Source organism: Penaeus japonicus, unplaced genomic scaffold (assembly GCF_977035675.1).
Source record: "Penaeus japonicus unplaced genomic scaffold, GWHDUDI00000001_assembly GWHDUDI00000011, whole genome shotgun sequence".
NCBI lineage: Eukaryota > Metazoa > Arthropoda > Malacostraca > Decapoda > Penaeidae > Penaeus > Penaeus japonicus.
Window position 1 is genome coordinate 33,327,659 of NW_028234413.1, and position 12,500 is coordinate 33,340,158.

The 12,500-nt window shown below is 34.6% G+C and overlaps 2 protein-coding genes across 3 annotated transcripts in view; one reads left to right on the plus strand and one right to left on the minus strand.

Moving 5' to 3' along the window:
- The window catches only part of Sym (symplekin scaffold protein), a 9,733-nt gene extending 1,867 nt beyond the window's left edge, over positions 1-7,866 (plus strand). The window contains exons 2-20 of one of the 2 annotated variants that reach the window (XM_043034543.2): positions 458-654; positions 770-1,003; positions 1,215-1,370; positions 1,637-1,785; positions 1,907-2,061; positions 2,203-2,451; positions 2,601-2,762; positions 3,000-3,104; positions 3,321-3,564; positions 3,696-3,915; positions 4,176-4,374; positions 4,688-4,929; positions 5,267-5,445; positions 5,834-5,994; positions 6,138-6,261; positions 6,478-6,665; positions 6,801-6,977; positions 7,305-7,406; positions 7,609-7,866. In XM_043034543.2, the coding sequence (XP_042890477.1) occupies positions 458-654; positions 770-1,003; positions 1,215-1,370; positions 1,637-1,785; positions 1,907-2,061; positions 2,203-2,451; positions 2,601-2,762; positions 3,000-3,104; positions 3,321-3,564; positions 3,696-3,915; positions 4,176-4,374; positions 4,688-4,929; positions 5,267-5,445; positions 5,834-5,994; positions 6,138-6,261; positions 6,478-6,665; positions 6,801-6,977; positions 7,305-7,406; positions 7,609-7,614 (3,249 nt within the window). In that variant the 3' untranslated portion in view covers positions 7,615-7,866. The remainder of the gene's footprint in view (positions 1-457; positions 655-769; positions 1,004-1,214; positions 1,371-1,636; positions 1,786-1,906; positions 2,062-2,202; positions 2,452-2,600; positions 2,763-2,999; positions 3,105-3,320; positions 3,565-3,695; positions 3,916-4,175; positions 4,375-4,687; positions 4,930-5,266; positions 5,446-5,833; positions 5,995-6,137; positions 6,262-6,477; positions 6,666-6,800; positions 6,978-7,304; positions 7,407-7,608) is intronic. The other variant, XM_043034544.2, reaches the window with a different exon arrangement.
- Positions 7,867-8,587: 721 nt separating this feature from the next.
- The window catches only part of LOC122265312 (mitochondrial intermembrane space import and assembly protein 40-B), a 4,155-nt gene continuing 242 nt past the window's right edge, over positions 8,588-12,500 (minus strand). Inside the window, exons 2-3 of the mRNA XM_043034549.2 lie at positions 10,660-10,743; positions 8,588-10,432 (exon numbers count right to left, since the gene is read on the minus strand). Coding sequence (XP_042890483.1) covers positions 10,143-10,432; positions 10,660-10,743 — 374 coding nt within the window. The 3' untranslated portion in view covers positions 8,588-10,142. The remainder of the gene's footprint in view (positions 10,433-10,659; positions 10,744-12,500) is intronic.

The following is a 12,500-nucleotide window of genomic DNA, read 5'->3' on the forward strand; positions in this document are numbered from 1 at the left end:
ATATCATTCCCTTCCCAGGCACAGAGTCCAGTGTCATCAATATAGTTGGTTTCTGTAGACGAAAACTACTCTAATTGCACAGTAGACAAAAAATGAGTAGAAATAGATTTTGTGAAATGTACCATACTATTGTGGGTTGATTTCCTAGTAAGATTATAGATATTCAATTCATTATAGTACATACCCACATATTAATTGATATGAAATTATTAGATTCATTGGTATGGTCTTGAAAGATTGAATTTTCATGGATTTAACATCAATTAGTTCTGTTAGTTGAATTAAGAATTAATTATATGAGTCACGATAACTTTATTTGGACAGATCTAGTCAGATTTTCTATAGTTTTATGTTTTTTTGGAGAGAGTTTTTCTCATAAGCTCTTGTGCATAGGATTTAAGGAAACAGTTTAATTGAACTCCATTGCAACTCTCCTGACACTTGACTCTCCTCACAGGTGGTGGAGTTGCTGAATACAGCAGCTTTCCTGCCCTCAGAAAAAGAGAGGATTGGACAGCTTGTACAGGTACAGGAGCTGATCATCCACCGTGAACCTGACCTCCTTGACTCATTCTTTGAAGAGGTGGCAGCTTTCCAGACTGATCGGAACTCAGATGTTCGTAAATTTGTTGTTGGATTCATTGAGGAAGCTTGGTGAGTTGATAATGAGGACCTTTTTTGATTGTACTGGTTATCTGATATAGGCTAACAATATCTGACATTGTTATACCACTGAATTGTAAATGGTTATTTGTACTTATTCTTACAGCAAGAAAGATGTTGCTATGCTACCACGACTAGTGCCAAATATTCAGTTGCTGTTACAAGATGAAGGAGTGGCTGTAGTGAAACGTGTCGTACAGGCTGCGGCACAGCTTCACCGAGCCACTCTGGCATGGCTGTCCTCTGCTCGGACTGTCACCCCTGAGATGGAGCAAGTCTGGCACATTATAACTGCCATTAAGAATTCCATTATTGTAATGATTGACCATGATAATGATGGGTAAGTTGCTTGTTTTCACTGAGGTTGAATTTGATGTTACTTCATAGATGTGTTATACTGCTTTTAAATGATATTTAATGTATACCTAAGTAGACTTGTTTGTCTATATTTGTTTCAGTATGTGTATATATTTGACTATTCATAAAAAAATAGATTGTACCTGAGAATATTCAGAGTGTATTCCCAATCAGCTAATGTTGTTTCTCCATAGCGTGAGGACACAGGCCATAAAATTCCTGGAGTCTTTGGTACTGCTGCAGACGTACACAGAGGCTGATTCAGTTGTTCGTGATGGGGAGTTCAACCTTGACCAAGTTCCTCTTACTCTCAAAGTTGCTAGACCAAGGAAACTTGAAGAAGAGGCTAGGTATGAGAGCCACACATTTTTTGTATTCTATTTTTTTTTTTTTTTTTTATATATATATAGTTATGATTTTTATGTATTTGTTTAATTTCTATTTCTCTATTATAGGATTATGAAAAAATGTACTGGTAAAGGAAAATCAATAAATTCATAGTGGTAGAATAGATATTGATTATAGGAATTGCTATAATTGTACTCAAGTCTAAAAAGTAGTTGAAATATGTAAACATCAATATTGATATTAATATTGTGTCTTTTGCTTTGTACAGGATGGTTCTCAATAAATTAATAGCTTTCCAAGGGTCCATTCACATCAGCTCTGTCAACCTTATGACATGTATGTCATCGTTGACCATCATTGCAAGGGCACGGCCACAGTTCCTCGGAATGATTATCAATGCCCTTGAGATCCTTCATGGTGAGTTTATCTTTTTTTTTTATGCTGTTTTAGGGCAATAAAGTTGTTTAGAAAAAGAGACTTATTGAAGAATGTAAATGCCATGCAGAATCATATTTTTAACAAAGCACTCTTCCCTCAGCCAATCTACCTCCTACCCTAACCAAGTCACAAGTGAACAGTGTACGGAAACACCTCAAGATTCAGATGCTGAATCTCCTGAAGCATCCTGCATCCTATGATTACCATGAACATATTACAACAGTCCTGAATGATCTTGGCATAACAGCATCCGAGGTGAGGAAAGATATTTGTAAAGTAATGCAATTATGGATTAGATTTTTTTTTCTTTTATTGAAACAAATTTATAATTGCAACACTACAGAATATTTTTTTGTTTTTTATATCATCATATATTGGACTGTCTTGTCATTACAGGTAAACAAGTCAATGCCGTCCAAGGATCAGATCAGAAAGAGGGTGCGGCGAGACAAGTCGTCGGAGGAAGTTTCAGAGTCCCCAAACAAGAAGCCCCGTGTAGACCATGAGGACAGCAGCAAGAGCAAGAAGGATAAGAAGGAAGACGTAGAGGTGGAGAGAAAGAACTCAGCCATTGACATTACCCAGAGGTGGCTGGTGGAAAAGCTGACCCCAGAAAATGTTGCCAGCTTGGTTATGGTTACAATGGTGAGTCTCTTACTGGACCATTTGTTAAGATTCAGCTCAGTATCTTTCTGATTTTTTCTCATTATCCAATACATATGTATATGTGTGTGCCTGTGTGTGTGTGTGTGCTTTTGTGTATGAATTAGTCTAAATCCTGTTATCCCACACAGTTGAATCTTCCTGATGAGATGCCACCCTTGTTCAGTGCTGGATACAGCCCAATCACAGCAGCTGGCACATCACCACAAATCCAGCATGTAGGGAGGCTTATTTCATCACAGCTAACAGCAGCAGGTGTAGGGCCAGGGGTGGAGCAGGCCAAAGAGGAGGAGGTAATATATCTTTCAAATATGTGTCACTTTTTGGGGATTGTTATTATCCTCTCATGTAACATATTGCCAGTTATATACTTGTTAATTCTTGTATCTTCATATATTATTTAATTTCAGTTGTATTTAGTATTCGAAAGGAATTGTGATCCAGTTTTTTTCTGTTATTTGATTATTTCATTTTTCTTTCTCTATGTTTTCTTCTTGTTCCTGCCCTCACATCTTGGGTTCTCTGTATAGGCGAAGGCCAGCAGCACCGTTGACCAAGAGAGTGATGAAGAGAGTAAAGAAATATCTCGTCTTGTGGGAGGAAAGGTGCAGGTGCAGGAGGAAGAAACTGTACAGGTGGGTTTTTGGTGTGCAGGATGTCCTGTTTCTTACTGTACTGAATTGGTATGGTTGGAAAATGTATGACTAAATCCAGTTTGGATACCTGAATAAATTATATATAGGAGTATTTGAGTAAATTGAGAAATTTTCATATTTTCTTGCAAGTTGATATGGTGTCAGTAATTATAGCTTTTGATTTTTTTTGCATCTTGTAACGTTGATGCTTCACAGCAGAGTGGCCCAGTGCTGGTGCCAGCAGGTGTAATTGGGCGACCTCTGAGACACAAAATCAAGACCATGAAGTTGGCAGAGGTCACAAAACCACTCTCCAACTCGTCCAATACCAAGCTCCAAAGTCTACTGTTCAAACGACTCATGCGCTGTGACAAAGTGATGCTTCATGGGGAGGGACCTAAACACCGCATGAGGATCCTAACAGTCTTGTCTGGATGTATTTCTCATCAGGAGAGTGATGGTATGAATGTCACCTCTTTGTTTCTTATTTTCTTTCTGAAATAAAAAATAGTTACACAAAATAATGGGAGATGTGGAAACAGTAGGTTTGCCGTCCACTTTGAAATCACGCATTTAGTCTTTGCTTTTCAGCGCTGGAAGACTTCATACTTGAAGACATGCACAACCGAGCTGACCTGCTCTTCTCATGGCTCTTCTCGGAATATTCTGTAAATCATGACTTCTCCCTCATCAACAAAATTTTAAATGTTGGTGGGAAGAAAATGCAGAAGAAAGACAAGAATTATCAAGAGATTCTTGGTAATATTGTAAATAAAGTTCTACTGAAACCAGCATCCAAGGAGAGAGACGAGTATGTCAAGATATTTTTCCTCTTCTTCTTTTGCACTTTTTAATTTTGAAGCTTACTAATTTGAATGTTTGTGCAAATGGAAATATATCTGTTTGTTGATAAGACAGCCTATTCATTTGCACAATTTTAAATGATATAAGATTTCCAGTCCTTGATTTAAGATATTTGATTTTTATTGTATCATTTCCAGTGAGTTTATGAATGTGCACAGATAATTTTATGTGTTCATATATTCATCTCTAATCTCAATATTAATACAGGTTCCTGTCTCGACTGTTTCTGGAATGTCCTCATGTGCCTGAAGATCTAATACTGTCACTAGTGCGTGTTGGAAGTCAAGGTACGGATTCAATCATCTCGGTTGCCAACACCCTCAAAGATACTGCTGAATGGAGACCTCTCACAGCAAAGCCTGCACTGAAGACTCTGTCCCTATTAGCAACTCATGATCAGGATTCGGTAAGTTTTGTCCGAGGTTCATAAAAAGAGTAGGTTACTGGTAAGATTCACTGCATTTTTATAGTGTAAAGGTAGTGCTATTTTGAATATGATACCATTAGCTCTTACAACTCTGTTTGATAATGCATGAGAAAATGTAATCGAAGTACTGATATTATATATGACTAATAATAATATTTCACTAGATATGAACAATCTTGAATATTATTTTAGGGTTTTAGGGTTAGAGGGCAATTTGAAGATGAGAAAATGCTGGTTGTACCAGTTTTCCACTAATCCAAAAAGTGAATATTTTGATTTCTGTTTTTTTTAGGTAAGAGAAGTTGTGACTCCAATACTCTTGGAGCTGTGTGAGCATGAGAATCTTAGCGAAATAGTTACAGAAGTTGCTACGGTGTATCTTAAGTATCTTCTGCTAGAAACACCTCCAGATTCATTGTGTTCACACAACTTTGGACGCCCCAACGAGCCCAATGAGTGGACGGAGCCATTGGTCAAGGCGTGCTTGTATTTGTATTTGGCTCTTTTACCACTGAACCAAGCCCTCATTCATGAGTGAGTTAATGTGATTATTGTCATAAATTATTATTACTATTATTGTTATTGTTATGGTTATTTTGGTGTTATTTCTATTATTATGATTTTGTTATTGTTATTGTTGATATTCTTACTATTGTTTTATTGTGGTTATGGCTATTTTTGTTGTTATTTTTTTATTATCATAATGATTACTATTATTATTATTATTATTATTATTATTATTATTATTATTATTATCAATCATTAATTATGATATTTTCCATATTTGAGATTATTCAAAAATAAATGAAATAAGATAAAAAAGTCATTATTTGAGAAAAGCTCTATAGTATTGGCTCTCTCCATCCAACAGTTTAGCACAGGTGTATGTAAAGACAGTAAATGAGGCCAAGCGAGCAATCCTGCGGCTGCTAGAAGGGCCCATTCGTCACATGGGCATGGACTCCCCACAGCTCCTCAAACTGGTTGAAACATGTCCCAAGGGAGGAGAGACACTCATCACTCGGATAATTCACATCCTTACTGAGAAAGGTTAGTGTGTGGACTTCTGGGATGTGATTTTCTTTTGACTTTGAACTGGTGTGATGGAAATGTGATGACTAGGATGGAGATTAGGAATGTGAGGGGAATTTTTGTTTTTTCTTCTTCTTCTTTTCTTTTTGAGTGCATGAAACTTAGCATGGGTTATGTATAATTTTTAGTGTTGTATGATTAAGGAAGTGACCAAGGAAATCACCAAGAAAACTGCTTGCTCCTGCATTTGTCCAAGAACACTATGATATATAGTGAAGAGCTGTGGATAGTGAGATAATAAGATTGACTATTCAACTCCTAAAGATATATGGATAATCCTAAATACAGAATGTTGAGTATTTGATTCTTCTAAGTCCCTTTATCCTTTTTCCTTTCTATTAAACAGCTCCTCCCAGTGAAGCCTTGGTCTGCCGGGTACGTGAGCTCTACAACCGCCGTGTGTCTGACGTGAGGTTCCTCATCCCAGTGCTCACAGGGCTCAGCAAGAAGGAGGTGATTGCTGTCCTGCCCAAACTCATTAAGCTCAATCCACATGTTGTTAAAGAGGTCAGCATATGTGTTTCAGTTTATTGGTTTCAGTAGAAGGAATTTTCTGATACTGATTTTATTAAGTGATTAAGGGGGAAAATTAAAAATGTTAAGGGTTTTGATCTATGGAGGGTGTTTAGATATATTTTGTTTTTCTGTAGGTATTCAACCGGTTGTGGGGTGTGACACTGGACACAGGTGCTTCTCCATTGACTCCAGTGGACCTTCTGGTTGCTCTTCATCTTATTGATCCTGACAAGTGTGATGTAAAAACAGTTATCAAAGGTGAGTTGCAATCCATTGTATTTAGCCACTTGAAGTGTAATTATTTAACGTGAATGGAAAGGTTGATCTTACTTAATATAATAGATTTTGGCACTATGTCTATACCTTAACTCAAATATCAAACAAGTTTTATTTGGTTTGTGAATATCTCAATATTGTACAATATGATTAAAAAATCTTTTGAAGAACTAACTATCTGGATTTTTCATCTTGCAGCAACTGGCTTGTGCTTTGCGGAGCGTGGCATCTATACAGCTGAAGTGTTGGCTTTTGTACTTCAGCAGCTCATGGAACAGCCACAGTTGCCCACACTCTTCATGCGCACAGTCATCCAAACCCTGACACACTACCCAAAGCTACTAAGCTTTATAATGAACATATTGCAGAGACTCATTACCAAGCAGGTGAGGAATGAATACTAAAATTTTTTTTTTTTCTTTTCTTTTGTATTGTGATTATTTGGTATTTCATAAGTAAATATGAATACACTTCTATTTTTTTTTACTCAATAACTAATTTCTTGCCAATCCTATGTAAAGGTGTGGAAGCAGAGAAAAGTCTGGGAAGGTTTCATCAAGTGTTGCCAGCGAGCAGTTCCTCAGAGTTTCACAGTGCTTCTACAACTTCCTCCTGCCCAGCTGTCTGACGTTTTTAACAGTGCCTCTGATCTTCATTCTCAGCTCCTTTCCCATATTGCTACACTTACTGAAAACCAGGTTAGCATGTTGATTGTAAAATAAGGGTTATTATTTTAGTTTTGTTTTTATGTGAAAATGGAGTATTGATATGACTAAATGTATTCCTTCAAAATGAATAAGTTAATGGTTGTGTTATGTATATATGAGTGCATGCATGTGAAAGAGTAATTAAGCTATAATTTGAAACAAATGGAAAAATGCAGTATGAAAAGTATTTGAATGCATGAAAATGCCCTCTGTGGAGGGGTTAATAAAGAAAGATATATTTATACAATAAAATAGCATCAACATATTTTGAGGGCATCTAATGATTTCCTAAATGTATGTTCCTCTTCCAATACACAGCGAGCTCACATCCCAGCCAGCCTATTGGAAGTTATCGAAGGACACAATCCCTCATCTGGGGCACCCCGGCCGGTTGATCTGCCCCCACCTTCTGCTCAAGAGGTAAGGCAGTTTTGTCTGATTTTGCAATATATGAAGATCATCAGATTTGAGAAAGCAATTTACAGCAAATTGATTTCATCTTCAATTAATGATGTGACATTAAATTGTACTAACAGGTTAAAATATTGATTTGTAACAGTTGATTCATACTTCCATAGATTGCTTTGATTCTTTATTAAACAAATTTTTTTTTCTGTTACAGATGTAATCCTGATGAAATATCCTGTGTCCAGCAACCTGCCAGTGATAATTTTTTTTACAGAAGTATAATAATGATAGAAGTATGACCATAACAGCAGTAAAAGCAGTAAAAAAAAAGATTGAACTCTCTCTATCTCAAGTACCATCCTTTTTATTCACTAGCCACATTATAATGGCTGCATCATAGCTCATAGTTGTATGAGGTCAGTACAATATTTTATATTATTTTAAAGGCTGATTATAAAGTGATATAAGTGAAGTGGATTTTTTTCTCCCCAACACTCCATTCTAGTTCATATGCAGAAGTATTTTTTGTGTTAGAGATAAAGGGATTTGCTCTTGTGGCATTACACTCAATAGAAGTGGGAATATCAGAGTGAACACATATTCTAAATTGAATAAATAATGGAATGCTGACTTAAAATTGCTTCCATTTGGGTTTAGTCATCAACTGCACTGGTATAATTGATTTAGGGAAATTAATAAGCTTTTATTTTGAAAAATGGAATTTACTTAACAAATGTCATGTCAATTTCCACTTGATCTTGGGATTTGGTTTATCTTTCAATATTTGAAAAGTTAACCGTAGTGGTATGTATTGATAAAAGAAAAATGGTATTGCAAGAACTATAGTACTAGTAGGTGTTTTAATTACAGTTGTTTCAATGTTCTTCATATGCATTTAAATATAAAAACAATGAATTATAATTATTTATCCCCAAACCACAAATAGAACATTAGGAGATAAAGGAATGCATGATTATTTTGTAAATATTCAAAATTACCTACCACCTTAAATAACTGTCTTTGGTGTAATATAAGTAGTCATTTGTGGATCTCCACTCTGTTTTAAGTTTGTATGAAAACAATTATAAGAATGTCTTGAGGTAAGAGACCAAAATATTATTTGTTTTTATTACAGTATTGGAAGCATGCATACATAGTTAAATATGAGGAGGGTCTAAAAAAAATATATATATATACAAATAATTTTATTTCTGAATTATCATAGTATATGACAATATCCTGAAATCTGAGATGCATAATTATCTTGAATTAGTCATGTAAAATAAACTGTACATGAGCATACTTTATCCTCAGCATGAAATTATACAGACACTTAAAGGGGAAAATACTAAAATGATGAAGCTACCATTTCCTAAATGAGAGAAAAACTAAACAATGTATTCATGAAGATATCTGAATTGAACAACTATGTATAAGCTGATTTAATAATTTTCTGCCATTTTCATTACATTTAACATGTCAAATCTTTGTATTCCTTAAAAAAGTATACTGTATAGAAATTGCATAGCCAACCTATGAATTTGTTGGTGGTTGAGAACTGAGAAAGAAATTATTAAATTGCATTTGCAGGGTTGCATTATTAAGAGGCTGTATATATTCTCAGTTGATGTAATTTGCAATTGAGCCTGATAAATAAGCTCATAGTCATGAGAAATGTCCTTATTCCCATTATTAGTTTACTGGTACTTTTTCATTCTTGTGCCTCGTGTATGAAACATAATATAGCAACTATGATATAATGGAAATCATTTCTGCTGGTGACTTGAGTTTGAGGTTCCTGAGATGCTCTGGCAAAGACAGAAAATGTACATAAAAAAACACTGACTGTATCGGGACATATGACACACAAAAATGTGAATAAATAAACTGCATTTCTGAGTACTCTTTGGAGACAGAAGTGTCCAGATCCGTAATTCTCTCAACAAACAACTGTATTATAAGAAAAATCATAAATGTAAATCCTACTTTTGATGAAATCTAGCCCTTAAATTATAAAGAAATATATGCATATTATTCATAAGATGCCTAAATGGCTTTGTTATAATTATCTCAATATATTTAACAATTTATCTATATCAGTAGCGCTAAACTAATTCAATCTGCGAGGATCCCTATTTTCTACAGATTTTTGCATTTTGTACCTATTTAAGGTTTAAATGATTTCACAGTTGCATAAGAACATCTGATATATATTTACATAGCTCAAACAAATATGTACTTGCACTCTACTTGTTGCAAGTACATCTATCTACAATGATTTTTTTCCATTTTAGATCATAAAATATTTCCTTTTCTTTTGAATAGTATATAAATTTCTTTCTTCCTTTCATAAACAAGGCTAGTGTATAATGGACAAATTGAATAAGCATTCATAAGAATAATAAGATAAATACATCAAAATTTAGTCTTCTTGATTTTATTAAAGAAATACATAGACAGTTCTTTTATTCTTGTTCAGGGTAATTTTTATCTCCGCAAATTGTCATCTGGAATCTCCTGTGGTATTTTTGAAGCAAATTACCCACAGCTGCATATTTCCATATTATTTACATAACAATGATAATATTCGATACATTTACAAACTGGTTTTCATTTACAGCTGAAAAATAAGTGAGGAGTTTATTACTTGAACTTGTACCACCAAGTATATACATACTCTCACTAACACTCTTGGTCAAAGTGCATTGAGACAAATACGTTCATTTTCAAATAGTTCTACATCATTCATTATGCTTTTGCCTCGACCTCTTTTGACTGTTGAGTATCTGAACTTTTTTCTGTTTCTTCTGTTGGCATCTCTTCCTTCTCATCCTTATTGCCATAGACATTAGGGTACTGGGACATACACTCAGACATCTGCCTGAAAGGCTCTAAACAGTCACTTCCTTTTGGGTCTGCAGAGGAGTAGTGGAAACAGGTGAAGGCTTCTCGGAATTCAACTCCACAAGGACCTGTTGCCATCCCTCCGAGACATGGACACGCCCAGTTGATTTCTCCGTCAGGCTGTATAAGCCCAGCTGGTAAAGATAGGGAAGAATAAATATGACAATAATATTACAAAATGCACAGGCTATAGCAAAGGGTTTTAGTCTGGTTGTTCAATCTATATTATTACAAATCTGAAATTATTACAAACAATACTTTGAAGGTAAATTTTCTACAAATAAGTACCTGACTTATTGATAATTATGATGATAAGAATAAGGAAACTTGACCATTACAAAGGAAATGCAAGAGACAGTACCTGGCTGTTCATCATCTTCTGGTAATGAGACTTTCGAGGGGCCATCTTGGTCTTCCTCAGTAACAAATATTACACGGTCCTTCCCTGCAAGAGAAATATTATAATACATTATATATAAATAAAATAATCATCTCTTTTTCTCTTTCCATCTTATTAAATATCAATGCATTTGTGCAGCTCTTGGAAATCGTAATCAGAGAAAATGGATCTACCATACTGCACATGAAAAAATATACATATACATATTTAATATAAATAGAAATGACTTTAGATTCTTTCTGTTATCAGCTGGTTTTGATAGAAGTATGTTGAATATTTGCAGAAACATGGACAATAACTTTATTCTTCAATCCCAATTTAACCTTGCCATGAAAAAAGTTCAAAATAATTTGTTGATTCTAATACTACTGAGTAAAATCCTTTTCATCTGATAATAAAGATAAAATTTCAAACAAGTTTGTTGGGCACCTGCAGACTATGCCAACAAAATATTGATTACCTGTGAATGAGCCAGTGCAATGCTAAGTAAGGTAAGGCTTTGATGTTTGAATATTTATGTCATAATCAAAGCCCAAAGCAACATTTTGGAAATGTTTGTTTTTTTATTGGTGTAATTACTTTCCTGTCTTTTCATCTTTCTCAATGAGACCTTTTCCTCTTTTACCCCTATCACTAAAAAAAAAAAGAAAAAACAACAATGAAGAACTCAAACCTGTACAGCTGTAGAGAAAGAGCAAAATGTATAATTAAATACCAGAATGATGATGTTTTTAATTGATTCACATGAAAACTCATCATGGAGTAAATGTTTAAGACCAGCAGACTTTTTTCCCTTAATCGAACTGACTGTCTTCTATCCATATTCCCTTTAACCCTTGTGTGATGGTGATGGAAGGCCTACAATCCAAGGTTCATACTAATAGTGATGCAATACCAAGTGAATGCTATGGCCTCCCTTCCTTCACTTATTAGTAAAGGCCAACAAATCTCCATCATGTATACTCTGGCAGTACTTCTAAATAATAAACTGACAGGGAGGTCTAGGGTACATGTTCTATCTTGTCAGAATTTATGTGGTGGAAATTTGTTGGCCATTACTACAGCGCTGATGGCACGAGGGTCAATAGCAGAGTACAGATATGGAGCATAAACTAGTGGCTGACACACACGCATCTTGCAAAAAATCAAGTAAGTTATCATGAAAAATTGCATGTTACCAGTACACTAAATATTGATTACTTCCATTGAAACAACCTAATGTAGAAAGATTTCAATCTCATATACTTTTTCTATATTTGGCTCATCCTGCATTTTACCTTTCATCCTGATAATATGGCAAAGCATAAATCATTAACAGTTTTGGTTATTCTTTTTATTCACAAGAGATGATTTTCAAATCATTCATTATTTCAAAACAATAATCTAGTTCCTCAAATAGACTACATTACTATGAACATTAAAATAGGAATCGGAACAATATCACTGTAAAAATACTGAAATCGTAGTTTGCCAACATTTATTACATACAATATATACCACTTAGGTAATGTAAACAAATATGGTAACATTCCAATAAAGCTAACATAACCCTCAAAATCACTGGTGCTACTATGAAGTCCTGTAATTACGTAATATAAGGGTTATCTAAACAGGCATAATGGCAAATAACCATGCCTGGAATACGAGATGTAACAGGAGGGTAATTATTTACATCAAAGATTGCTGACAAATTTAAAAACTACGCATAGAAACATTCTCCTTAAATAAGAAAAAATAAATTTAATTAAGTCAGAAATTGGATTATAATGCAAATATGTGATATCTCGATTATCTAACCGCGG